At 32.3% G+C, this 27293-nt stretch overlaps 1 protein-coding gene across 1 annotated transcript; it reads right to left on the bottom strand.

The window, feature by feature from the left end:
• Positions 1-2963: 2963 nt before the first annotated feature.
• LOC108908112 (probable ATP-dependent RNA helicase DDX23) lies at positions 2964-27076 on the bottom strand. The gene is made up of 5 exons (XM_018712036.1): positions 26651-27076; positions 19089-19457; positions 16151-16412; positions 13666-14754; positions 2964-3293 (listed from the first exon to the last, which is right to left on the bottom strand). The coding sequence occupies exons 1-5, from the start codon at positions 27074-27076 to the stop codon at positions 3076-3078; spliced, it is 2364 nt and encodes a 787-aa protein (XP_018567552.1). The 3' UTR covers positions 2964-3075.
• Between the last annotated feature and the right edge of the window lie 217 nt (positions 27077-27293).

The following is a 27293-nucleotide window of genomic DNA, read 5'->3' as shown; positions in this document are numbered from 1 at the left end:
AACGAATGAGCAATCACATTATCTCAAGCGTAGACGCAACGAGTCTGTCATTGTTCATAATAAACAAATCAATATTGATGATACTAAGATTTGGAGATTTTAAGTCGACAGTACCAGTCGTGCAATGTTGAGTTGTCTAAGATTGGCGGTCACGTGGCTTGTAATCATTTATAAAGGCTCTGTACTAGTATAACCTATAAAGAATTAAATTGTCAAAATTTTATAGTAAGATAGTCTGATTCAAGAATTCTCTAGTTTACTTTTTCCCTACTAAAAAGTCTGAACTTCTTTGCTTTATTTATCAATATTCTTTTTGGTTATTAACATTGTTTTGAACATTGAATACAGACTCAATACATTTGATGATATAAGCAAACCCAACCGAATTTCGGCTTATTCCACCGTCCACACCTACAATTGAGAATTTGAACTGTCGGTATTTCTGAGAGTCGTGTGGTTACTGCTGTTTTTGTATAGTTTGGGTGTAGGTTGGAATTAAACTATAATAATAATTGTCTACACATGGGCGTAGCTAGAATTTTTGTTTAGGGTGGGCCAAAAAAAAGTTCAAAAACCTGGACACAGTTTGATTTGATTCTAAAAAAAGATCACGCAGACAGCGACTACCGATTTTCCCACCTGGAAAATATCTGAATTAAAAAAAACACATGAGACATGTCAATTTTCTCTTCAAGGGGGACACATAAGGTATAAATTTTGATGTCCTGGAAGCTTCCCCTTGGGCAGGGACGTAAAATACCCTTAAACTTTAAATGGCGCCCTATGTTGAGTGACATCTCATTTTAAAGCTTTTTCAATTCTGCTCACGATGATATACGACTTTTTAAATTTTGATTTGGATATGACAATAAAATCATCTCTTAAAAAATAAGATAAAATATCAATGAATGAAAGAATGTTATTTTTTTAACACGTTAACGGCCAACAGCTTCTTGGTATATTTGTTCACCGAGCCAATTTTTTTTTTCGTTTTTTTAAGGTGATTTTGATTTGAAATATTAAAAAATTTCGTACAAACTAGTTTTAGTTGGTTTTTATAGCTAAATTGTAGAAGATATGACGTCGGTCCCAAGGGACCGTTGCAGCCCAGTAAGAACATTTGTATCGCCAAACCAGAGCGGTCCTGATCGGCTCGTCCAATTTGGTACTACGGAAGTCAATAAAATGATATCGAAAAGTTGTTATAGAAGTTCTTTTCGGTACCTCTATGGTCAATGCGCACTATTTATATAAAAAAATCAATGAAACTAATACGACAATAACAGTTTTGGAAAAGTGCGTACGAGAAAATGATTTTTCCAGAGCTACAGGACAATATGGAATTGAATGAAGAGGAAGAAAATCATGTTCCTAAAAAGCAACTCAGAAAGCGTGAACATCATTTAGAGAAAAAAGAAGGTCCTTCTCACAAAACCCGAAAATACTGCAAATGATGTTACCAGAAAAAAGCAAATGGTGAAATACATAAGAACAATGTGAAGAAAGTGTCTACGTACTGCGCTGATTGCTATGATCAGCCTCATTATTGCCTAGAGTGTTTCAACGTGTTGCATGAATAAGATTAATTATAAGTGTTACTCACATTTTTTTTTTTTTTTCAAGAAATGAAATACATACCTATATGTATATAAATGTACATTTTACTCTTAGTATTATAATAAAAAGTTGTTATTTTACTTTGCATCATAGACAGTGTTTAAACTGTCATACGCTGTTATTTTACTTACAAAAAAGGGGTTTCCGTGAATTAGGCTATAAAAAATTTTCCATTTTTTTTCGAAATTACTATGTCACCTATTTTATTAGGCCGAGCGGTCCCATATATACGGTAAAACGTACAGCATAAGCGGTCCACTGGCCCAGCGATAAAGAAAACGAACTTTATTACCGGTGGTCCATATGGACCTCCACGACCCAGCAGTCAAGGGCGGTATCGGTCCCTAAGGACTGCTCCAGCCGCTAACGTGTTAATAAGTGTTCAAATTGGTTTCCCTCTGCTTCAATACAATAATAAAATCTTTGCCCCACTTACAAACGAACATTTTGAAGCATTTCGGGCGTATTTGACGACATTCTTCAACAATTTTTCGATACACACAGCATCCGAGGAAATTGAATGTTTGGGAGACCGCCTTATAGGACCTTTCTTTCTACCGAGAAATTTGGATGGAAACATGTATTTGAATCTATTGGAAACGAATATCTACCCGATTATTGTGGAAGTATTGGAAAATGACAACGCTTTGCCAGAAGAGAATGTGTGGTTTCAGCAAGATGGTGCACCACCACATTATGCCATAACTGTGCGTGATTTTCTTAATCAACACTTTCCAAATCACTGGATAGGAGGCAGAGGTTCAATTGAGTGGCCTCCCAGATCGTCAGCCCTTAGACTTTTTTCTGTGGAGACACTTAGTTGAAAATTTATACAACACAACCGAATTCACTTGAGGAGCTTTGTCAGCAAATTATTGAAGAATGTCGTCAGATAACAATCGATATGCTTTGAAATGTTTGTTCGGAATGGACCAAAGACTTTATTATTGTGTGGAAGCGGAGGAAAACCAATTTAAACACTTTCATTGATATTTTGTCAATGTGATGATTATATTGTCATATCTGTCGTGAGTAGAATTGAAAAAGCTTTAAAATGAGGGTGCCATTTCAAGTTTAAGGATATTTTACACCCCTTCCTAAGGGGTAGCTTCCAAGACACCAAAACTTACGCCCTTGAAAAGAAAATAGATGTCTCAAGTTTTTTTTTAATTCCGATATTTTCCAGGTGGGAAGTTTTAATTGAAACACTGTGTATATCACACTTCTTAGATAGATACTCTTAATATGCAGTTTATAAGATTGTGTAAGACTGTTTTATAAGTTTATATATTTTATTCATATATATATATATATATACACTTTTCTTTTGAAATTATCTGGTATGATAAATCTTTGCAACAAATTGTCTTTATTTATGATGCTAGAACAATCGGCAGTAACAATGTTAAAGATAGATTTTTACAGGTTCCAATTTCTTAATTTTCACTTTGTAACATATTAGGCAAAAATCATTTCATCTCTTCTCCTTTTTGGTAAATTTGGTTTAATTTGGCATTCCGGATGATTCATCAATTCTGGTGGACAATTTGAAACAGGTGAAGAAAGAAGCATTTGCTTAAGATCATAGAAAAGAGCTGAATCATCATTTGTACAAAAACTAACAGCAATACCAGTTTTTCCTGCACGTCCTGTCCTACCAATACGATGAGTATAATCTGAAAATAAAATATGTATTAACGGCTGGTCTGAATACAATGTGACCAAACTAAATTAGTTGATATTACTTCAAAAAAAGATTAAAAAAAGCTCCTATATCAGTGGCATTAATACTACAAATATGACTGCCGATGTATTGAATAATTGAAAATCTTAAAGTTAAGTTTTACTTAATTTATTAACGTACTGTATCGAAACAAACATAAACTGAATTTAGTACACTACATCTTTATCGTAGCAATAGCCCAGAAATCTAGTGATTTTCGTTACTTTGTGTTATCTCTCAGTTCTTTTTTTTTCGTCATAAGATATGTGGACCATAAAAAAGTAAACATTACTGATTTTGAATGAATTCTAACTGATCCCCTCTATTAACAATAATACCTGCAAGTAAGTTTGTTTTGTAATACAAAAACTTGTATAAAAAATTAAAGAATAAACTCATTCATAGTGTAGAAATGGTTAAACAATGTATAATGCAGAGGCGGCTCGTCGGGGTGGAATCAGAAGAATAAACAAAAGTTTGTGTATATATTTTTTTGTAAATATGGAAGTGATGTAAATTGTAAATTATTTTTAGGACTTTTAAATTCAATACAAATATCTGTGAAACTCCCGCTACCAAATTTTAAAATTATAATTTAATCATGATCTCAGCAGCAACCAACATTACATTCGGGCTGGCCCGTAGCTGCTGACCTAAACGACGCCGTCCCTTGCCTGCTTATACGTATCTATGACTAGAGAGTAATCGGAAACGTAAGTGGTTTACCAATTCAGAATATTTGCGTCATGCCAGGCAAGCTCGAATATGCCCGTCGAGTGCTGAATCGGCTAAGGCCAGCTAAGGCTTTTCGCCAGCGATTAGAATTACATATATGTATATTTATTCGCTGTAATTTTGTCCTTCAAATGAATTTTTAAACATTATAACAATTTTTCCCTGCAAAGGTATTCCAGAAAACAAATTTTAGTAAAGGAAGTAATAAACCGTGTTATAATAATTTGTAAATCGCGTTAAAAAATAAATATGGTGCTTTGTTTAATGTTCTTTGACAATTATAATTATTAAGGTTATTTTAACTCGTTACTATTAAACTGAATTAAGAGTGATTGCGGAGAAATTTTCAATATTTTAATAGATACGAGTTTGTAAATATGAAAGTGAATTATTTTTAGAACTTTTAAATTCTATTTATTTTTTGTTTCAAATAATAAAGAAACTGTTAGATTTAAAAAAAAACTTTAGCTTCTATGTAATATATTTATTGAATTTCAATCAGATTTTTAATAAATTATCATTGGAGTATAAGTATGTATACATACATACATAAAATATCCCTGCGCCACCGGGGACCGGGTACTGGGCATGCCCTTCGACTTCACTAGTATATTCCTCGGGTATTTACGTGTAATCTGCAGTTGTTAGTTATATTCCTTTGTGGTTCATTTATCATTTATGACTTGGTTGTAAGTTCTAGGTTAGGGTTAGTAAGAGTCGTTTAGGTAAGTTTTTATTCTTTAATAATTTATAGCAAAGCAAAATGGCAAACGAAATTCGCGAATTGGTGAGTAGCAACGGTGATATTGTTAATTTTTTATTAGATAAAAAATTTTGCACGCTAACTTTCGATGATAAATTATTTATTTCAAAATTAAAACCTACGCCTGACATGAAAAATTTAATAAATAAAAACAATTGCGGAAGTAACAGATCATTTAGTAAAAATTGGTACAATAAATATGAGTGGTTAACAGGTAGTGAAATTAGAAACAAATTATATTGTTGGAATTGCTTACAGTTTAATGAAAATGGTAAAACTCCGTAGAATTATCTAGGATATTCAGATCTTAAACATATAAATGAATCCCTAAAAAAACACGAGCGATCAGAGGATATTCATCATTAAAATTTAAATTATTAGGAAAACAAAACATTCAAACTTTATTTGATTCTGCATTTCGTGAGAATATTTTAAAACATAATAAAGTCGTGGACGAAAATAGAGACATTATAAAATGCCTTATTGATATGGTTATTTACTTAGCTACACAAGAACAAGCTTTAAGGGGGCATAATGAATCAGATAATTCAATTAATCAAGGCAATTTTCGTGAGCTTGCGAACTTACTTTCAAGGTACGATAATAAATTTAGTGTTTTTAGAAAAAAGTTCAGTTTTTAGTGGCCTTTCGAAAACTATTCAAAATGATTTAATAGAGAGCATCAATTCAGTAGCATCCGAAGTCATATTTTCAGAAATAAGAAGTTCTCCATATTTCACCTGGCAAGTAGATGAAACAACGGATGTTAAATGCTTATCTCAATTATCAGTAGTTTTTAGATACGTTCATTGCGGTAAAGTAGTTGAAAGATTTATGGGATTTTTTGATGTAAGCAAGGGAAAAAAAGCTGAGGATCTTTTTCATTTGTTGACAGAAAATTTTAAAAATTTCGATATAGAAAATAAATTAGTAGGGCAGACGTATGATGGTGCTTCTGTAATGTCAGGCGAATTAAACGGTTTGCAAAGAAAAATTAAAAATGTTGCACCTCAAGCCTTATTTATACATAGCTATGCGCATAGATTAAATTTAATATTACAGGACGCGGCAACAAAAATCAAAGTGTCGAATTTTTTTTGGAAATATTTCAGCAATATCAGCATTTTTTAGTTATTCTACAAAACGTACTAGTGTTTTAGATGAAGTAAGTGGTAGACGGTTACCGAGTGGATCAAATACGCGTTGGAATTTTAAGTCTCGTACGATTCAAACCATAATTAATAACAAAAATGATTTGATTGAAGTTTTTAACATAATGTTAAATAGCAATGAATTTGCAAATGATAAAGAAACTGTTCGAGAATCTGCAGGTTTCATAAAAATTTTAGAAAACTTTACTTTTTTGTTTCTGTTAAATACATTTAATCTTACATTTACAAAGACTGATATTGTTTTTAATATTGTACAAAAAAAAATTGCAGATGTTGCATACTGCAGAAATAGAATTCAAAATTTGTTAAAAAATTTGGAAAATTTTCGAAATGACCAGCACTGATGAAATTTTTGCCAATATATGTCAAGCTGTAGGACAACCTGCTAAGAGACGTAAAACTGATTATGACGAATTAAACGATTCTACTACTTACTTCAGAAGGCTTTACAATGAAATATTAGATGTAATATTAACTCAAATAGATATCAGATTTAAAGATTTTGAAAAACTGGAGTTTTTAGATTTAGCGAATAAAAACAAATTTTCTCAATTTAAGAATGCTTTTCCGGAGAAATCATTCCTGTCGTTAATAGACAATTATCCAAACTCATTCGATAAATTAAAATTACGCAGTGAATTACGCGTCTGGTATTCCGATCCGATTATTCTTGGAGAATCGTCAAATTTTGCAGAAATTTTAGAATTCATATTCCACAAATTTATAATTTATTGTTTAATTTTGTCACTTCCTGCAACCTCTGCATCCGTAGAAAGAAGTTTTTCAGCTTTAAGACGAATTAAAACATATTCTCGAAATTCTATAGCACAAAAACGGTTAAGTAATTTAAGCACAATTGCAATTGAATCAGAATTAGTCAAGTCACTTCAAAATTCCGAAGATTTTAAATTTCACAAAAAAGTAATTGATCATTTCACGACCACCAAAGATAGACGTATAGATTTAATATATAAACATGGAGCATAAAGAATCTAAATATTAAATATATGTACTTATATAACTTACAATTTATATGCATACTAACCCTACCTCTCATCCTCTTTAGAATATCTATTTATTTAGAATTATTTATTTATTTGTTTATCAGAATTCTGTTATAATTTATTGTTAGTAATTTCAGTAAGTGTTACTGCTATAAAACTGATAGAGAATTTTACTATTTGTTTAGAGAATTACATTATTTTTTATATGTCCTTTCCTTATATACCTTCATCCTTACCTCATCCCCTATCCCGGCAAGAGATCACTCTGACCTTCTCGTTGGTTCTTGCTGAACTATTATATTTTTGGAATAATATAATTTGCAAATTATTATACATACAATTATTAAGTTTGTTACACTTTCAAAAGTAAATAGACTAACTTAAGAGTGCAATTATTCCTATAAAATATTAAGTTGCACGAGAAAAAATATTTTGCCCACCTATCTCAAAAAACCACGAGCCGCCACTGGTACAATGTAATATAGGAAATCCATAAACTACAATTTCTAAAATATATCATCTTCAAATATGACATTCATTTCATTATCCATTTTTGTATTTCCCTTCTAAATAAAAAGTTTTAAAATAACACTCTTCATATTTCTGATTGCCCTCCTTCTGCATATTCTGTGCTGGCTTCGAAGCATGTCTTAAATTAAAGAACACCTTAAGTAGCTAAGCATCTGTTTTCATACCTAAGAAAAGCTAAGCGAACGGTGTACTGTTAAGTAATTCAGTACAAACAGGCATAAAGTATGTTGGTTGGTTGAGATACCATTATATTACAATCGGTCAATCACTTATTAAATCAATTATCTAAACCAATAATTTTGCTATTCCAACTGATGATAGATAAAGTATCTTTTCTGGACATACTAAATTTTCAAATGTGCTGTATCATCAATAAAAAACATATAAAAGATAACACTTAGACATAAAATCAAGAGACTTTAAAATCAACAAGTAATAAAAAATTCAACAATTGGCTTATATATACGACGTAGTGCGTAATTTAAAATAAATATAAAATACAAAATGTTTCTTTGCGTCTGTATTTATTTAACCCTTTCGCTGCGCAATACGTCTGAACGTAGCTACTGCGCCGTGCACGAAAGTTTATCGCGTGCGAACATATACGTCTGGAGCAGTTAGACCACTTATAGTTTTACATTATGTTGTGTTAAATTACGATTTACGATCAATTTTACGATTTTATTTTAAATAAACATATCGACAGTATATTGACAGATGTACTAAATAGAAACTGAGAGATGAACAATCTTGGCATTACTACCAGTACCTCTTTCCATAAAAATATTTGTCACAATCGATATAAGCTCCACCCGCAAAAATTCCCCATATCAATTGCAACAACCGAGTCACTAATGCGCATGGTTGCGAATATATAGTTTGAGCAGTCTGATCCAATTTAATTATTTAAGCGAATTAATCCGTCTGGAGCAGTTTGAGCCCTATACATTTTTAGCAACTAAATACGTCTGGAGCAGTGAAAGGGTTAAGGTCGTTTTTATACAGAGTGATTTTGAAAGTGGGGTATTAATTTTAACTAATGACAGTTAATAAATTAAAATAAATCATTTTACAAAAAATTGCTCTAATAAATGTGTTTTAATAACTGAGATAACTGAGTTTAAAGTTATTGCAAAGGACCACGCAATTTCTTTATGGAAAATGGACTTCCGTTAAATTGGTTGGAATTTTGATATGTTATGTATTTTGTCCTTCTGATCAAATGTCTCAATGGGCAGAAACTCCTGTGACCTCAGGATTTTAAGATACAGCTGGCTGAAGTTGGAACTATTCTGCACTGGAGACGCGTTCATATGGGTCAAATCTGTGCCATTTTTTAAGTTGTAGGTGTTCAGCGAGGTTTGAAAACACCTTGCAAACTTCGTTAGCAATTAATTGTAGTTCATTATCATACTCCCGATAGGTATATATGTCATAGACGTTATGACATCATTACGCATCATAAAACCTCAAAGTTCAAAGTACTTTTCTTTCTGTTACTGGATGCGTCACATTGTTTTATAATCTAATAAGCAGCATTAATGGTATCATCCTGTCATGCATCGTGAAGTCATTGCAGGTAAGTTTTGGTCATCCAATGTCATATGACGTCATCTCATGTCACACAAGGTAGTAGTTCCTTTTGAGTAAATCAGGTTTTACTGTAAGTTAATCTCTGAACATGTTGTATCGATTCGTAAGCAAATAATTGAAATATATTATCAAATTCCTGATGCACATAGCTGTGTCATATGACGTCATAACATGTCATTACGCGTCATAAAACGTCAAAGTACTTTTCTGTCTCTTACGGACGCCTCTCATTATTTTATTATCTAATAAGCAGCATTGACGGTCTCAGTCTGTTATGCATCGTCATTGCAGGCAAGTTCTGGTCATACATTGTCATCTCATGTCACACAGAGTAATAGTTCCTTTTGAACAAATCATGTTTTACTGTGAGTTAAATATTTGCTCACATTATATCATTTTATAAGAAATTGATTGTAATACATTATCATGTTTCTGATATGTAGATGTGTTGCATGAGATGACGTCATATGACATTGGATGACCAAAACTTACCTGCAATGACTTCACGATGCGTGACAGGATGAGACCGTTAATGCTGCTTATTAGATTATAAAACAATGTGAGGCGTACAGTAACAGAAAGAAAAGTACTTTGAACTTTGACGTTTTATGATGCGTAATGACATGTCATGACGACATATGACGCGTAATGACATGTCATGACGTCATATGACATATATACCTATCGGGAGTATGATAATGAACAACAATTAATTGCTAACAAAGTTTGCGAGGTGTTTTCAAACCTCGCTGAACACATACAACTTAAAAAATGGCACAGATTTGACCAATATGAACGCATCTCAGAATAGTTCCAACTTCAGCAGGCTGTATCTTAAAATCCTGAGGTCACAGGAATTTCTGCCCATTGAGACATTTGATCAGAAGGACAAAATACATAACATATCAAAATTCCAACCAATTTAACGGAAGTCCATTTTCCATCAAAAAATTGCGTGGTCCTTTTGAAGCCGACTCTGTAAACCCCTAACTTACCCTAATAGGTCAAGCAACGGAACACGCTAATGTTAACCGATACGTTATCTATAAGCCACGTGTTAAGTAGCGCGTGCAGTCCTTGCTTTGATTGTCACGCTTCCTTCAGTTAGTACGTATTATAAACGAATTGTGTTTTCGTTATCATTTTGGTGTTTTGTACTGTGTATTTAGTATTTTGTATGTTAATTTGCTGGCAGAGTGATAAAACAGTGGCCCATGTGTATAGTAATAATGAACTTGTGGATATGTTGTTAGTGTACGGAGTGTAATCAAAATTCGGCGCATGCTGCTCAACGCTATGCACAGAAATTTCCTCGTAGGTTTCATCCCTCTGCAAGACGAACACAACGAGCCCGGGATACAGGCAAACTGCAAGAAAACCGTGGAAATCACGCTGGACGAGCTCGTCCTTTGCGAATGATGCAGGCTGAAGAAGAGATTTTGGATATTGTTGAGGAGAACCCCACAACAAGAACGAGAAAAATTTCACACCAGGTAAATGTATCCCAAAGCAAAGTATGGCAAACTTCACGAGAAAATCGATTTTATCCCTTCCACATACAACGTGTGCACGCATTACTACCCGAGGATCACCCTAAGAGAGTTCAATTTTGTGAATGGTTACTGCAACAAAACAATGCTAGCGAAAATTTTATGAGACGTATCTTGGTAACGGATGAAGCGACTTTTACTAGAAATGGGATAAATAACTTCCATAATGCACATGTATGGGCTGTAGAAAATCCCCATGCAATTTGACGAACAAACTTCCAGCAAAGATTTTCCTTAAATGTGTGGGCAGGAATTGTAGACGGAAAGCTTGTTGGACCTGTCATTTTGCCGGATCAGCTAACTGGTTTAGACTATCTGCATTTCTTTCAGAATAATTTACCTGAATTACCTGAAGAAATTCCGTTACATGTTCGTCAAAATATGTAGTATTTACACGATAGCGCTCCGCCTCATTTTCGGTGTGAAGTACGTGATCATTTAAACAATGTCTTTAATGACAGATGGGTCGGACGTAATGGACCAATTCTATGGCCTCCACGCGCTCCGGTCTTAAATCCTTGTGATTTTTACCTGTGGGGACACATGAAAATGTTAGTTTATGATGGCCCTGAAGTCGCCAGTGTTAAAAAATTACGAGTAAGGATAGAAAACTCTGCCGAAACAATCCGCCAACATGATGGGCTGTTATCTTCTTGCACTGAATTATGGGTCCGCCGGGATAGGTTTTGTTTACAGGAAAACGGAAATAATTTTGAACATTTGCTATGAATGTACAGGACCGGATTACATAATTTAAAAATGCGAAAATAGGTGAGTTATTTCTGATTTTTTATAAATAACATTTTATTCTTCTATTTTTTGTATAAGACTTGTTCTTGAAATAAGTAGGCGCATACTAAAATTACTACCCCACTTTCAAAATCACCCTGTATGTCTGGTTAGACTTTAGACGTACCTCCGTACCCGATAAATCTCCTTAAGGGCGCCATATTCTTTAAATAGTGTTTTCCACAGACAAATAATTTCAAACATTTTATAACTGAATAATCTAAAGCTTATCAAATAATAGGAAAGTTATGTCATGCCATCTGGATATTTTCAAAGACGCCGCAGTAAAACGAATAAACAGGTGCAAAAAACGGTCAAAACATCAAGGTTTAAGGTACTGAAATCTACGAAAATACTAACTTTTTTATATACAACTCGACATGTAATAACATTTACTTTCTTAGTCCTACATATAAAATTGTTTACTTTTATTTATAAGTACGTGAAAATATTTCTTAAAATGTGGAGTTAGGATAACAGCAAACGCATGTTTTACAAACCCTTTTTTTTAGTTACTATTTTATTTGAGTAAATTTAAATAGTAACAATGAATAAACAGAACATCAAGGATTTTATTTTTGTGCTTACTTTTGTTCTATACGTTTTACTTTTCAAGATTTCAGTACCTAAAAATGCCAGAAATTTGACTATTTCTCGGCCAGGGATATGGCCACCTTAATACCATTTCACATTTTTTTTTTAACAGAAGTAAATCTGGATGTTTTATAGGCTGACAAACTGAGTCATGGCAACCAATAGATGAGTAGAGCCTACATAGAATATTTCAACGTTTAGATCAGCACATATATACAGTGCTATTTTTTTAAAACCTGACATAGATCAACTTTTTTATTTGAGGTGATAGACTAGTATTTCCAAATGCAAAGTTGTAGGAAATAACTTGATTAAGAAAAATTTACATATTATTGTTTCCGGTGTTGCCAGATTTCTGCAGTAGCTACTAAAACGATATTTTTTTAAATGGCTACACCGTATTTTTTTAATATAATTTGACAAGTCTTGAAATTCTAAATAAAAAATGTTATGTCATATTTCTTGATTGGAGTAGCCTTTTCAGAACAATCAACAAAGATGACGAAACTAATCTCCAATATTAGGCCTTGAATATTAAACAAAAATAGTGTTATTTAAAAGGTGCCATCATTATTGTGCTGTCATTGTGGTATTTGACAGCTGTTGTATTTGAATGTGTATAAAAATAACGTTTTAATTAAATTGTTAAGATGATTTTCAGCCTTTTGCAGATTCTTGGGCACACACTACCAGTTGTTTTTAGTTTTACTAAGTTATTTTTTAAATACTCCAGATTTGGAAGAGGCTTATCGGGATGTCTTGCGTGGAATTAAAAATTAATTCAACTTTCTCTTGTGAATTGATTGTGGAACTGATTCATCTTAGCAACTGAATTCAAACATTATTTTCTAGACATATTCAAATACAACAGCTATCAAATAACACAAAAACATTACAATAATGATGGCTCCTTTCAAACAACACAATTTTTGTTTAATATTCAAGGCCTACTATTGCTATGTTAGTTTCTTTTAGTTACTGCCGACTGCAGATTATTTTTTCTAAAACGGCTACCTACTCCAATAAAGAAATGTGACATAACATTATTTAATTGGAATTTCAAAGCTTGTCAAATTATATTAAAAAAATAGGGTGTTGTCATTTAAAAAAATATCGTTTTAGTAGCTACTGCAGAAATCTGGCAACACCAGAAAGAATTATTTGTAAATTTTTCTTAATCAAGTTATTTACAACATTCCATTTGGAAGTACTAGTCTGTCACTTTAAATAAAAAAGTTGGCCTATGTCAGGTTTTAAAAAAATAGCACTGTATACAGAAATCTTAAAATGGTCAAATTCGGTATTTCCAATGTAATAATGTCTGAAATGTCTTGTTTTTGGTGAGAAGATATGAAAATAAACCTGCCAGTTAAAGGAACGGCAGTGGGGTGCTATGCTCCCCGTGACTCGCCCTTTCGTGGCTCGCAAAAGAAACAGTACCAGCAAAATGCCGCTTTTAAAAGAGGAAGGAGCAACTTTTCAAATATAAGAATTTCTTATTTTTTAAAAAATATACTTGAAACATTAAAGATGGTAGTCTGTCGCAAATTGAATACTAATTTTAAAATGATATTATTTCTAAATTAAGACATACCTTCAATAGTTTTAGCCATGTCATAATTGATAACCATAGAGACATCTTTAATATCGATTCCTCTTCCAGCAACATCAGTTGCAACTAAAATGTCTTTAGCACCAGATTTAAGACTTGCTAAGGCGTATTCTCTTTGTTCCTGCCCTTTACCTCCATGGAGAGTACAAGCATTGTATCCAAGTTTTTCCAAACCCTTAGCCAAAACGTCTGCGCCTTTTTTCTGGTTTACAAATATTATAATTGGTGGTTCTATACCTCTGGAAAGATACTCCATAAGTTTTTTTCTCTTATCATTTTCTCCCATAATGTGTACAATTTGTTCCACCCTTTCCACTGGCTTACCAATGGAACCTATATATACAACAGCAGGCCTTCTCAAATAAGTTCTAGCAAGTCTTTCAACTGCGGGAGGCATAGTTGCTGTAAACATCACTGTCTGTCTATATTTCTTTTTGCTATTGTAATTTGCTAATAATACTCTACTGTCTTCGGCCTCCTCCGAATCTGGTTTTAGATTAGAAACAGGCATGTACTCTAAAATTTTCTGGACATCTGGCTCAAAACCTAAATCAATCATTCTATCTGCTTCATCAAGTACAATGTATGTACACTGGGCTAAAACTAGATATCTGTTCTCCAATACATCAATTAGACGTCCCGGAGTGGCAATTACAATTTCACAGCCCATTCTGAGTCTGAAACCTTGTTCTTCTCTACTTAAACCTCCAACAACTACTACAGTTCTAATACCGAGAGGTTGACCAAATTTGACTGTTTCTTCTTCAATTTGCTGAGCTAATTCACGAGTAGGTGCCAAAATAATGGCATAAGGACCCTGATCGGCATCTTCAGTGCGTTCGATTTTAGGTAAAGACTGAATCCATGAAAGTAATGGAAACAGAAATGCAAGAGTTTTACCAGAGCCAGTCTCAGCAACTCCAATAATATCTCTGTTTTGCATACCAATAGGAATAGCTTGCCTCTGAATTGGAGTTGGCTCCTTATATCCCACCTTTTCAACAATTTCCAAAAGTTCTTTTTGTATACCAGATTCTTTCCAATTACGTATAGGTTCAGGAATTTTTCCACCTGGAAAATAAATAAATGTTGTATTGCCATTAAAACAATATAAAATAGTTACTTTTTGTACTAGGGATAAAGGTAATAGATTTTAGTGCCAGGTGAGAAAGTGTCCACAAAGATGGCAGAGTGAATAACATGATTCGCTAATATCTCACTTTTTCTGTTTATAATATGCTATTTTTTTGACGATATATTAACTATATAACATATTAAGAACATAATAAAATCAGAAAATAAACTTTTACTTATATGTATGTATAGTGACATTTATGTAGAATTCTGCCTTCTTTATCTCTTATTTTCATACCTATAAATTAAATGATAAGGGTCAAAGTTTTAGGGAATATTCTCGTAAATTCGAGCCCCGTGGATGTTTTATACTCCCGTGGCTAGATGCCTAGATCAAGTGCATTTGTATAGGAGAGTGGCCTCTCCACAAGTATGGTAGGTTGAAAAATTGTTAGTTGTTGTTCAATGTAAGAATATCAAACATTTGTATCCAACACGTCAAAACTAATTTAGAACTAGCAAAATTATTGTCTATAGTAAAAAATATTTTTTTCAACCACCAATGACAACAATGAATCAGTGTCTGTGGTACCAACTGTAATAAGAAAAACACTAAATTTAAAAAAATTTCTATATTTGGCTATTTTCGAACCCTCTATATTTATTCCCTGTTGGATGTTTCTGGATTACGAGGCAGAGACCAAAGCACTATGATGCCACTTTTTTTGGTTTTCACTACAGGATTAACATGATTAGTTCTTCTCTCTCTCTCTGTTTGAAAAAAAAATAAATAAAAAATTAAATTTTAAACACTGTATCTCGAAAACAAAGCATATTTCGATCTACGTTTATATGAACTTTTTTCCACAAAATAACCGGCAACCACACCCTAAAATAATTCGGACTTATTTACAAACGCCCTGTATGTATATACTGATTTGAAAAAACAAACACTGTGCAGACTACTCTAAGAAAAGTTTATCTTTTGCTTGTCATGAATAGTTGAATAAAGTGAATTGAATAATATGAAATACAAATAAAATGATAATTAAGAAAATAAAAATTCAAGTTGAATGTTACGAGTGATTTCAAAGACTTTTTAACTGCCAAGATAGTTTTGATTCAATACCACTTTACTCATATCATAATAATCTCGATACTTTCTAAAATGATTAATGCTACGTTTATAGAAATATTAATGAAATTATTGATATTTTGTCACTTAATGTTGATAGTATCTTGTATTATACAAGATCAATGAATTTAATCTATAAGAAGCTATCAATTTTCAATGACAAAATATTTGTTTTATGCCCTTCAAAAATCCTTGTGTTTTTATTACGTGACACAATTTTATGCAAATATACTATTATAAATAGCTTTAAACTATTACCTTTTATTGTAATATTATAATCCTCCCTAAAAATACGCCAATCTCTTTCTGTCATTTCCGAAATTTCTTTCTCAGTCCAGTGTCTGTCATCCCACAACTGTTTTTCTTCTCTTCTTCTAACCTTTTTCAGCCTTACCTTTTCTTGTGCCTTCTCAGCTTCTGTTCTTCTTTTCTCCAATAGTTCACCATAAAATTTACTTTGATCTCTCTTTTGCGCTTTTATGTCTATACCAGCAAGATTTCCTCTGCCGAAAAATTGTACCTACAATTTTCAACAAAATATCTAGTAGTCTTCTGGAAGTGATTTCCTAGATCTAAATCTAAGGTACTCCCAAGTAGCAAATTTTTTAATAACCTATGAGACCTTCATAAAAACTGTTTATAAAACTATATTTAAATTTATATTTCTGTGTCAATAATCATAGAAGGTTAAAAAACCCTAATAAAAGGAATCAAATAAACTATTATGACTTATTGAGACTTTCATGGTGACATGAAAATCTAAATTTGTCTTGAATAATGATTTTTAATTATGAATGATCCTTAGCTTATTACGATCTTATAAATATTTAAATCTTTCCCGCCGAAATTTCTAATCAATTTCCTAGCAAAACAAGAAATACAAGTAAAAATCAAAATAAAGTCCATAATGATGGATAGTTCGTTGCCATTGTCTAACTATTTATAGACACCATACAAGAAACAAAAAAGCTTTTGCACCACCATACTTAAGAAATTTCAATTTTATTGAAGTATGTTAAAAGCTAATAAAATTTATGGTGTATTTAATATAAATCATTGTTTTATTGCATATTTGGACAAACAATTACTTTCTCAAGTAGAGGTTTTAAAAAAGGATACAGAGAATATGGTGATGGGTTAATATTTTGTAAAGTAGGTACCTACCTACTTTTAAATTCATTTTTTTTAAGCAAATTACTATATTAAGTCCATTTGATACTAGTACTAAAACTCCTACAAAACTACAGTCAGATAAAATCTAAAAGGTTTTTATGTGTCAAAAACTTGAGGGGGGTCCCAAAATATGCAGAAAAGTCTTAATGAAGATGGGTTCCCAAATGGATGGTTTCATTTATATGACACATTTTGCGTTTACACCACTTTTTTATTATGTACAGGCAGAGGCGCACTAATGAATAATAATAATAATAATAAAATTTATTTGCCCATAATATAATTTCTACATTCGCTTATATTCTCTGCAAACTTGTCTCTGGATTCTGTTCTACTTGTGCTAACATTGCCCCGTTGCCTCAGGGGTGGACACTGACCTGGGTCTTCTGGAATCATGAGTGTCTTTCTCAAATAAAATGCCATCACACATTCTTTGGTACAGTCTTCCAAAAATATGAACTGAAGGGATTTTTGGTTATTGAGATTAGCATCAACATAAAGACGTAACGCTTTTCTGGCATTCCCATTAGCACAACAATATACCAAATGCATGTTGGCTAATTCAAAGTTAGAGTAAACAGAGATAGCGAAAATTCATAAAATTGATTTTGATTGTTTGAATTCGATGCGAACAAAAACTAATTCAATACAAGATTAATGCAATGACAGCGCCAGCCTCCCGCGTCTTGACAGTCTTAACACTCATATACCGAATCCTGACGACACAAATTGCTTGACCAATTTGACCGTTTTCGCCCACCTAATTATATTCAATATTTCAATAATTACATACATATTAATAGCTAAGTTTAAAGGGGTTTTACATATAGAAATATACTTTTATAGTAATTTTCTGCACTTTAAATAAATTTTGCTTCAAAAGAAAATTTGATGCAACTTCCTCATTGTAGAAATGTTTCCTATGTATGATCCAGTATGTATTTTATTGGGAACGCCATTTTCCAGATGGAAAATTGAGGACAAACAGGATTTTTTAAATTGCGAAAGATCTGGGCATTCTCTCGATGTTGAAAAAAGGGGGAAGTCAAAAGACAAAGTGTACGTTCGGAAGTTTTGGGATGAATGGTATTCAGAGTGTAAGTGGTTGTGTGGAAGTGTTTATTTAAAAAAACTTTTCTGTATGCAATTGTGTTTCTATTTTTTTATAAAATCTAAATGAAAATCGTTCTCCTGAACGTCAGTTTTTTGGTAATATTGCAAATGCAACTAAAAATTTCTCGATTCCTTTAAAGCCGCTTGATTTTGAAATTTTCGCCTGCTGTGCTTTTCTTTTTAGTCAATCAATGAATATGCTTCACCTATTCTCAATGTCACGAGCCGCCACTGATTATTTGTTAGTAGAATACTTTGTCATTCTGCTGACATATGATCTTAGCTTTTTACTAGATATTGAGGATGTAACATAGAATAATTTATTTATTTTAAATGAAACACTCACTTGTTTCACTTCAAATGTATATATTCAAGGCTAACTTAACCTTAATTTTTATGAATAATTATTGAAATACAAAGAAAATTCTTATATTCAAAAAAGTTTTAGGTTAAACTTCGACAATACTTAGATATATTAAAAAAACAATAAAATTTTGAAAGGACTTGAAACGAAAAAATACAGGATGTTCTATTTGAAATAAATAAGTTTTTACAGTTTGGAATTAGCAAAATATATAATTGAATAAAAAAGGAACACTGGGTATATTATTTGTTAGCTAACTTGAATTTTAGAACATTAACTTATACCATGGCTCAAAATTAAATGTGAATTTGCTATTTAGGAAAAATTTATAAGGATTCTTGTAGACCATTATGTCTGTTATTTTTTGATAAAATAAAAAATTATTCTGAAAAAGTTTTGTATATAAAATACTAAATGTTTAGTTTCTTTAAAATGTCTATATACGAAATTATGCCATATGGCAATTTTCATTTTTACTTCTAACCTAAGGAACTGACTACATAATTATAACATTTGTTATAATTTGATCAATATACAAGATAATACCTGATGCCTTTCTTTATATAATGAGTTATAATCCAGTGACGTATCTTCCCCTGCATCCCAATCAAACACAAACTTTCTATCATTCAGACGTCTGATCCTTCGTTTCTTTTTAACCAAACCTAAATATCTTTCTCTAATGGCGTCTTGTTCTTTTTCTTTATCTTTATCCCTCTGCTTTTCATCTTCTTTTTCTCTGTCACGATTTCTTCTGTATTCCCTATCATCTTTCTTCGTATCATCTTGTCTACTAGCTTGAATAGCTTCAATTATTTTCCTTTCCTCTTCTTGTTGTTTTCTCTGCCTATCAACTTCCTCTTGACGCCGCTTAAGTGCTTCAGCAACACGTTGTTCTTTTGTTAAAAATACTGGCTAAAATCATTAAAATTCAATTATTTTTTAATAAATACATAACGTGCTTCCACGGGAAAACACTACATAGGAGGTGCGTAGGTCAAACTCGTGCGGCTTCAGCGGTGGGGATGTCGATCTCTGCGTGCGGCGCTGTGGCGTACATGATCACATCTCACATCAGTCAGGTTGTAGCACCCAGCGCTCCCCACCCTTCCGAATTTACGAACTCGAATGAAGCTATTCCCTATGTAGCGTTGTACGGTGAAAGCACGGTATACTAAGTAGTGTTATTCAACACATTTAAATTAGGGCAAAAATATAGGATTAATTTAGTGTACACGGTTGAATGAAAATGAGAGAAACAGCTTTGTTACATGTTACGGATGATATATTTTGTGCCTCAGACAATAAATTAAATACATGTTTGATAGTGTTGGATTATAGTAAGGCTTTCGATACCTTAAATCATAGAATTCTTCACTTAAAACTTAAATACTTCGGATTAGATGAGAACGCGTTAAAATTTATGTCCAGTTACCTAGAAGGTCGCAAACAGAGAGTCAGTTTCGGTAATTCTTTTTCAGATTATGTTATGTTAAATAGAGGTGTGCCTCAAGGAAGTATTTTGGGGCCTCTGCTTTTTGCTTTATATACTGCTGATTTTTCTAAGTTTTTTTCATTTTGTAATTCACATCAGTACGCAGATGATATGCAAATTTATTATTCTTTTTCTTTAACAAACTCACATGTGGCTGCAAATAACATTAATGAAGATTTAAATAAAATTGCTGAAGTATCAGAATGTCATGGTTTAGTCTTAAATGAAACAAAATCCCAGCTAATAATATTTGGCAGTCAGGAACTGCATAACAATAATAATTTCAAAATCAAAATAAATGGAGTTGACCTAATTTCCACGACATGTGTAAAAAATCTGGGTGTATATGTCGACTTTCGTCTAAGGTATGAGACACATGTGGCACATTTGTTACAGAAGTGTTATTATAAACTCAAAATGCTCTACATGCATAAAGATTATCTATCAGTTGAAATTAAACTTAAACTGACTGACACATTAATTCTCTCAACTCTAGCATACTGCGATATTCTATACTGGCCAGCACTTACTGTTAAAGACAAAAACAGCCTTCAGAAATTACAAAATGCTTGTCTAAAATTCTGTTATGGTGTGCGAAAGTATGATCATATTACACCACTTTTTGATTCTTCTAATTGGTTAAAATTGGATGAGAGATTTATTGTACATTTGGCTACATTAATATACAAGGTTATCACTTGGGAACAACCTTACTATTTGCGTGATAAATTAATTCGTGGTGCAAACACGCATCATAGAATTACTCGTCACTGTAACAAATTTGTCATGCCAAGACACTGTTCTGCAATGTTTCAACGCTCTTTTAGTTACAATGCTGTAAAACTTTACAATTCTTTACCTGCAAATGTTACCTCTTGCTCCACTGTGACTAGTTTTAAAACAGCAATTAAGAAACACATTGTTACCCTTAAAACATAGTAGTGTTTATTTACTCTGTGTATATATATTTATGTTTTTTTTTTGTAAAACGGGCGGTTAGAATGAGTAGCTCTGCTAGATCTCGCCGCCATTTATATGATTATGTTCAATAATTTGTTTTTCATATGAAAATAAAGGCATATTATTATTATTATTATTATTATTATTATTATTATTATTATTTGTGGAATTTATTGAGTTATCTGCTTTAAAGAAAAATGTTGTGTCATTATTTAGTGCAAGTTATTTTTTATATTACCACAGAAGGGAAAGTTTTTCTTCATTTTTAATAAACCAAACCAAATTTTTGTTCTGGTGTATTACATTTTGAATAACATGTTATTGACAAAATCAATATCTAATAGGTCCAATAGAACAAGAATGCAGATTTTACATTCCATTCCAATCGAAATACTAATTGTAAAGGCCGGTTTACACGCTACGAGAAATCGTAACGATGTGTGACAAATTTATTGCTGCAATAAATCGAAAGAGTGGAGTACTGTTTCCACGTTAACGATAAATCGGAACGATTTCCTTCCATATTTCGTTGTTAACAGCTATCGACCTCAAAAAAACTTTTGCCATGGAGGAAGTAGTGTTGTTGTCGTTGTACATCGGTTGTTTAGCGAGAAAAGTGAAAAAAGCGCGAAAACAGATAACAAAGTGGAGCCGCGAGTGGTTACTAAAGAGAAGAGAATTCTCTCATGTGAAGTTAATGAAAGAATTGAGAAATGAACCGAATGACTGGCGAAATTATTTGAGAATGGACGAAGAGACTTATGTTGAGTTGTTAAGGTCAGCCAAAAACAATCACCGGACTATATCTGATGAATTGCAAATGCAAACTGAGTGAAATTGTAGCGAGAAATGCCGGCTACTTGTTTACACGTTCAAACATGTCGTTACGATTCGCAGAAATTGATCCCGGCCGGCATCAACCATCCAACCCAACTCCCATTCCAATAAATCGCTACAATTTCCTATTTACACCCAACGATAAATCGTAACGATTCGATTGTTACGATAAATTGCTAGCATTTATTGTAGCGTGTAAACCTGCCTTTAGTACACACAACAATCCAATAATGCAATGTTGCCAATTTTAAGAAAAATTTAGTTCAATCTTTTTTTGGTCAAAATATTGCAAAAAATTGAGTTTTAAATTTAAGTAAGTTATTCCCCTAATACCCTGTAATATACAGGGTGATTCATTAACAATGGGAAAATCGAAAGCTGAAGATACTACACGTAAAATGGTGACCATTGGCGTAAACATGCCTTATCCAAAAGTTGATAGTTTCGGAAATACAGGGTGTTGAAAGTTAAAATTTTAAATAATTTTTTTGCGATTATTCTGAAAATATGTAGGTTAGGAACTTGGAAATTTTTGAAACTATATTTTTTAAGCGACGAATAAGATGCGTGTTGTAAATTCAGCGCTGCTCATAGAGGGCGCCACTTACGACCAATTTTACCAAAAATTTAGTTAATAACTTTTTACCCTGTATATTTAACATGATACTTCATTCACAACCTGAAAGAGCTATCATTTTTCCATTAATTATGTGCTCTTGTTTCATTTCGGTATCTCGATCCGTTTTCGAGAAAAATCGATTTAACGAACACTATGTTTTGATAATACGAGAAAGTGATAGCAAAACAAACTAAGTGTTTCTTCATGTTATTACAACAATTAACAATAAAACAAATGAAATACCTATAGTAGGATCATATTCGATGCAAAGTAGTAAATCATTGCCTGTCAAGGGAACCAATGCAGTACGCTTTTAAGGGTTTTAGAAATTGAATAATTTCTTTATACATTATGAAGGGACAAAGGGATCAGTTCACGTCTGGCACCCTTGTTCCTACAAAAATTCCTTTATTCTCATAAACTATTTATTTTAAATGTAATTTATTATAAATCCAATTTGTTTTTCAAATTCCACACATGTACAGGGTGATTCACTATATTTTGACCCCTCCTTTAACTTTTTTGTTTTAAGAGATATAAAAAAATTAGAAATATAAAAGTTGAACGAGTTTTTATGAATTTTTCGAAAATGATAGTAGAAAAACAAATAAAGTCCAAACAAAATGGCCGCGGATGTTAACTTTGTTAACTTAAATGGAACTCCCTGTATATTTTTACATATTTAGATAGAACTTTCCCGGTTGAGCATAGTCATGTAGGGTTTGTTGGGTCCATCTCTAACAATAAGCGAGATACTATTAAAAAGCAAAAAGAAGGTTTTTTTATTAAGAAAATAAGACATCTTGTAATTATTGTTAATGCCTTTCAGGCATTTCTGCTTTTTTCAAATTAAGTTAAGGAATTACAGATTTAGTTATAATGTATTTTGACAGATCAGACATTGATATGGTCCAAAATGAGTATAGGTACATTAACTAAATCTCACATGGACAACGTTATATGGTAGGTCGTGACAGTGACAGGTAATGTCATGACAACATTGTTATTGTTTGACAGTTTATATTATTATTTAATTAAAATGGGTTACACAGAAGTAGAAAATTGAAATATTATAGGAATTAAAATAGAGCAAATTTCTCCATACTCTATTTTAATTCTAAATAATTTTCTACTTCTGTGTAACGTACTTTAATTAAATAATACAAACTGTCAATCGATAACAATGTTGTCAAGACCTTACTACTTGTCACTGTCACGACCTACCATATAACATTGCCAATGAGTAATTGGCCTCAATTACAAAAAGTCTTATTTTCTTAATAAAAAACCTTCTTTTCGTTTTTTAATAGTATCTCGCTTATTGTTAGAGATTTACCCAACAAACCCTACATGACTATGCTCGACACGTTTGAACGTTCTATCCAAATATGTAAAAATATACAGGGTGTTCCATTTAACTTAACAAAGTTAACATCTGCGGCCATTTTATTTGGACCACTTGTTTTTCTACTATCAACAACTTTTATATTTCACATTTTTTTATAACTCTTAAAACAAAAAAGTTAAAGAGGGGGGTCAAAATATAGTGAATCACCTACATTTTACCTCTGTACGTGCCACTGTTGTTTACTTGTTTTTTGGAGGTGCTCTCTGATTTACGAACAAGCTCGCTAGGTTAGTATTTGACGTATAACCGACCACTTCGTACATTCAATGCACCTGGACGACTACAGCTACTACCAGAATACAGTGCGTATGCAGTAGTATTTCAGATTTTACATTCGATTTCATTTTATATTTGAAATAGTTCATCTTACGCCTCCTAAAAATGATGACACAATTTTCCTTTGATAAAAGACCAACAACTTTTTGCTCTACTTTGAATCGAATACGATCCTACATTATGTAATAATGATTTAAAGTAATTGTTCGAAGAATCCACCGTTGACACTGATACACTTTACACAACGTTTTCTGAGAGATCTTCGAGTTTGAAACAACATATTGGGATTGCGTCTGACTTCGTTGGCAGCGATTTGAATTCTTTGCCACAAGTCTTCATACGAACCAATAGATTCTTTGTAAACGATATCTTTCATTCGAGGCCAAATAGAAAAATCAAGAGGATGAAGTCTGGTCTTCTGGGTGGCCAAGCACAAATGCTTCCACGGCTTGAAGAAGTTGTACTTTATTTAAGAAGAGACATGTGGTTCATGCACAACGGAACTCCACCGTATTTTTCTGGGCCAGTGCGTGCATATTTAAATGTAGTTTTTCCAAATTGCTGGATTAGCCATGTAAGCATTTTTGCTGGTCCACCCAGAAGTCCGGACTTCAATCCTCTTGATTTTTCTTTTTGGTCTTGAATGAAAAATATAGTTGTGCCAAAGAATACGAATCGCTGCCAGCGAAGTCAGACGCAATCCCAATATGTTGTTTCAAACCTGAAGATATCTCAGAAAACGTGTAAAGTGTATCAGTGTCAACGGTGGATTCTTCGAACAATTATTACTTTAAATCATTATATGTATTTCATTTGTTTTATCATTAATTGTTGTAATAACATGAAGAAGCACGTAGTTTGTTTTGCCTTTAATTTCTCGTATCATCAAAACATAGTGTTCGTTAAATCTATTTTTCTTGAAAACAAATCGATATACCGAAATGAAACAAGAGTACATAATTAATGGAAAAATGATTGCTCTTTCAGGTTTTTAATCAAGTTTCATATTAGACATACAGGGTAAAAAATTATTAACTAAATTTTTGGTAAAATTGGTCGTAAATGGCGCCCTCTATAACCAACGCTGAAATTGCAACATGCATCTTATTCGTCGCTTAAAAAAATATAGTTTCACAAATTTTCAAGTTCCTAACTTACATAGTTTCAGAATAATCGCAAAAAAACTATTTAAAATTTTTACTTTCAACACCCTGTATTTCCGAAACTATCAACTTTCGGATAAGGCATATTTGCGCCAATGGTCACCATTTTACGTGTAGTATCTTCAGCTTTGGATTTTCCCATTGTTAATGAGTCACCCTGTATAGGCAAATAAATACATAAAATTACATTCATAAATCTGGTCTAAACAAGAGTTTAGAAAATCGATTTTTATTTTATATTCTTAAACGATAGAACTGTATGTGAAGAATATATTCTGAAAGTTTGAAAGTGAAATTCGAAAAACTCCGCCGCTAAACGTTGTGTATGCTCCAGGTAAAAACAAGAGCGCACAGGTATACTCGTTGACCAGATGTTTGTAGAAGAGTTAACCGTTTTCGGATGAGTCTCGGAAAATAGCCGCCTTAGTTTTTTAAAGTTTATAGTTGCCCCTTCGTCCAGTGACACTCGTTTGTCGAACGACTCCTTCTGTAGAGAATAGAATAGGAAGGGTTATTTACCGTTTTTCTCGAAACTACATTTCTGGAAATGGTGTACACGATTGCGCGCAAAAAATATTGAACCAATTGAGTTCCCCCTTGGTAGAAATGTTGATAACATTCTTTATGACAGGAATTAATTTAAAAATTTTGAAAATCTATTTTCTTATATAAATTCCGCAGAAATTTCACTTGGAAAGTTGATTTTTGTCTTTAAATGCGTGCCGTTTTTTCAAATTTGCATTTTTTCTATTTTTCACGTCACATAGAAACTACACATTTTAAATAAGAAAATTTTTATATTTTGATGCAGATCAACTTTTGTGAGAAGCTAGGTCGTATACTGTTTTGAAAGTTGTACGGTGCGTCGCAACCTTGCTGTGATTCTCTACCACAGCTCCGCATTTTGACGATGAATTGAAAACAATTTTTTTTTATACTTGAATATCGAATATCCTATTAAAAAACATCTACAATCCGATGAATGTAGAATGAATATTTCTTAGTTTAAAAAATTCCTCAAAATTGACTCATTTTCCTCCGTCTAATTGTATATGTACCCTTAATATATAGAAAATATTTATATAATACATATTTAGAAAAAAGCGATTATTGCATTTCCAAAAATCTACTGTAACTTTTTTATTTTCAATACTTTAGTCCGAAAAACAATAAACTTTCTGGCTTATAAAACCAATGGTACAGATATGGGTATATTATCTACAGATTTTTTACCCAAAATTTTGTCTTTCTAGATCCAAGAAAATAATATACAGTGTTCCATTCATAATAACACAGCAGTATACTTATAATCGCAAATTGCAAATACACTTTTGATAAAATCTAACTTACTTTACTTTTAATAGCTTCTGCTGCCTTTTTTTTAGCAAGCAATTCTTCCAATGACAAAGGTTCTTTTTTTACAGATTCTTGTTTTAAAATAGTTTCACTTTTCAATTTTAAATTTTCATTATCCTGAGGTGTTGGACTTCTTCTTTTCAAGTCCTTATTTCTTTTCTCTTTTGACTCTTTTCTTTCATCATGTTTATCCTTTTCCGTTTTAGTATATCTATAGTTATCTGTTCTTTCTGTTTTTTCATATTTTAAGCTATCATGTGCATTAGAAGTACCATCATATTTATCTTTAGAACGAGATCTATGTCGTTTATGTCTATCTAAACACTCTTTACTTCGAGATCTAGACCTTTTACTTCTTTTATCTTTCCCTTTTTCAGATCTCTCTCTACTTCGAGATCTGCGTTTTTTGTCATTGCCCATTGCAGTATATTTGAATTTCTAGATTTTTTTTCTTTTAATCAACAATGATGATCCTCAGGGCCTTAATAAATCAAATTACGCAAATACCAAAGACTTCGTATAACGAAACAATATGAAATCGTTCTAGGACCGTTGTTAAAAACTATATCAAAAATAACAACATAACATAACCCTACTAAATATTACAAATAAAATTAATCATGGTTCGTGGCATGGA

Source organism: Anoplophora glabripennis, unplaced genomic scaffold, assembly GCF_000390285.2.
Source record: "Anoplophora glabripennis isolate ALB-LARVAE unplaced genomic scaffold, Agla_2.0 scaffold474, whole genome shotgun sequence".
NCBI classification, from domain to species: Eukaryota; Metazoa; Arthropoda; class Insecta; order Coleoptera; family Cerambycidae; genus Anoplophora; species Anoplophora glabripennis.
This window is presented reverse-complemented; position numbering and strand designations above follow the sequence as displayed.

Coding starts and splice junctions, on each gene's coding strand:
- LOC108908112 (XM_018712036.1), bottom strand. CDS start 27,076: ATGGGCAATGACAAAAAACGCAGATCTCGAAGTAGAGAGAGATCTGAA. Junction 16,413..19,088: donor TATATAAAGAAAGGCATCAG/GTATTATCTTGT, acceptor TGAAAATTGTAG/GTACAATTTTTCGGCAGAGG. Junction 14,755..16,150: donor TTATAATATTACAATAAAAG/GTAATAGTTTAA, acceptor TTTATTTTCCAG/GTGGAAAAATTCCTGAACCT.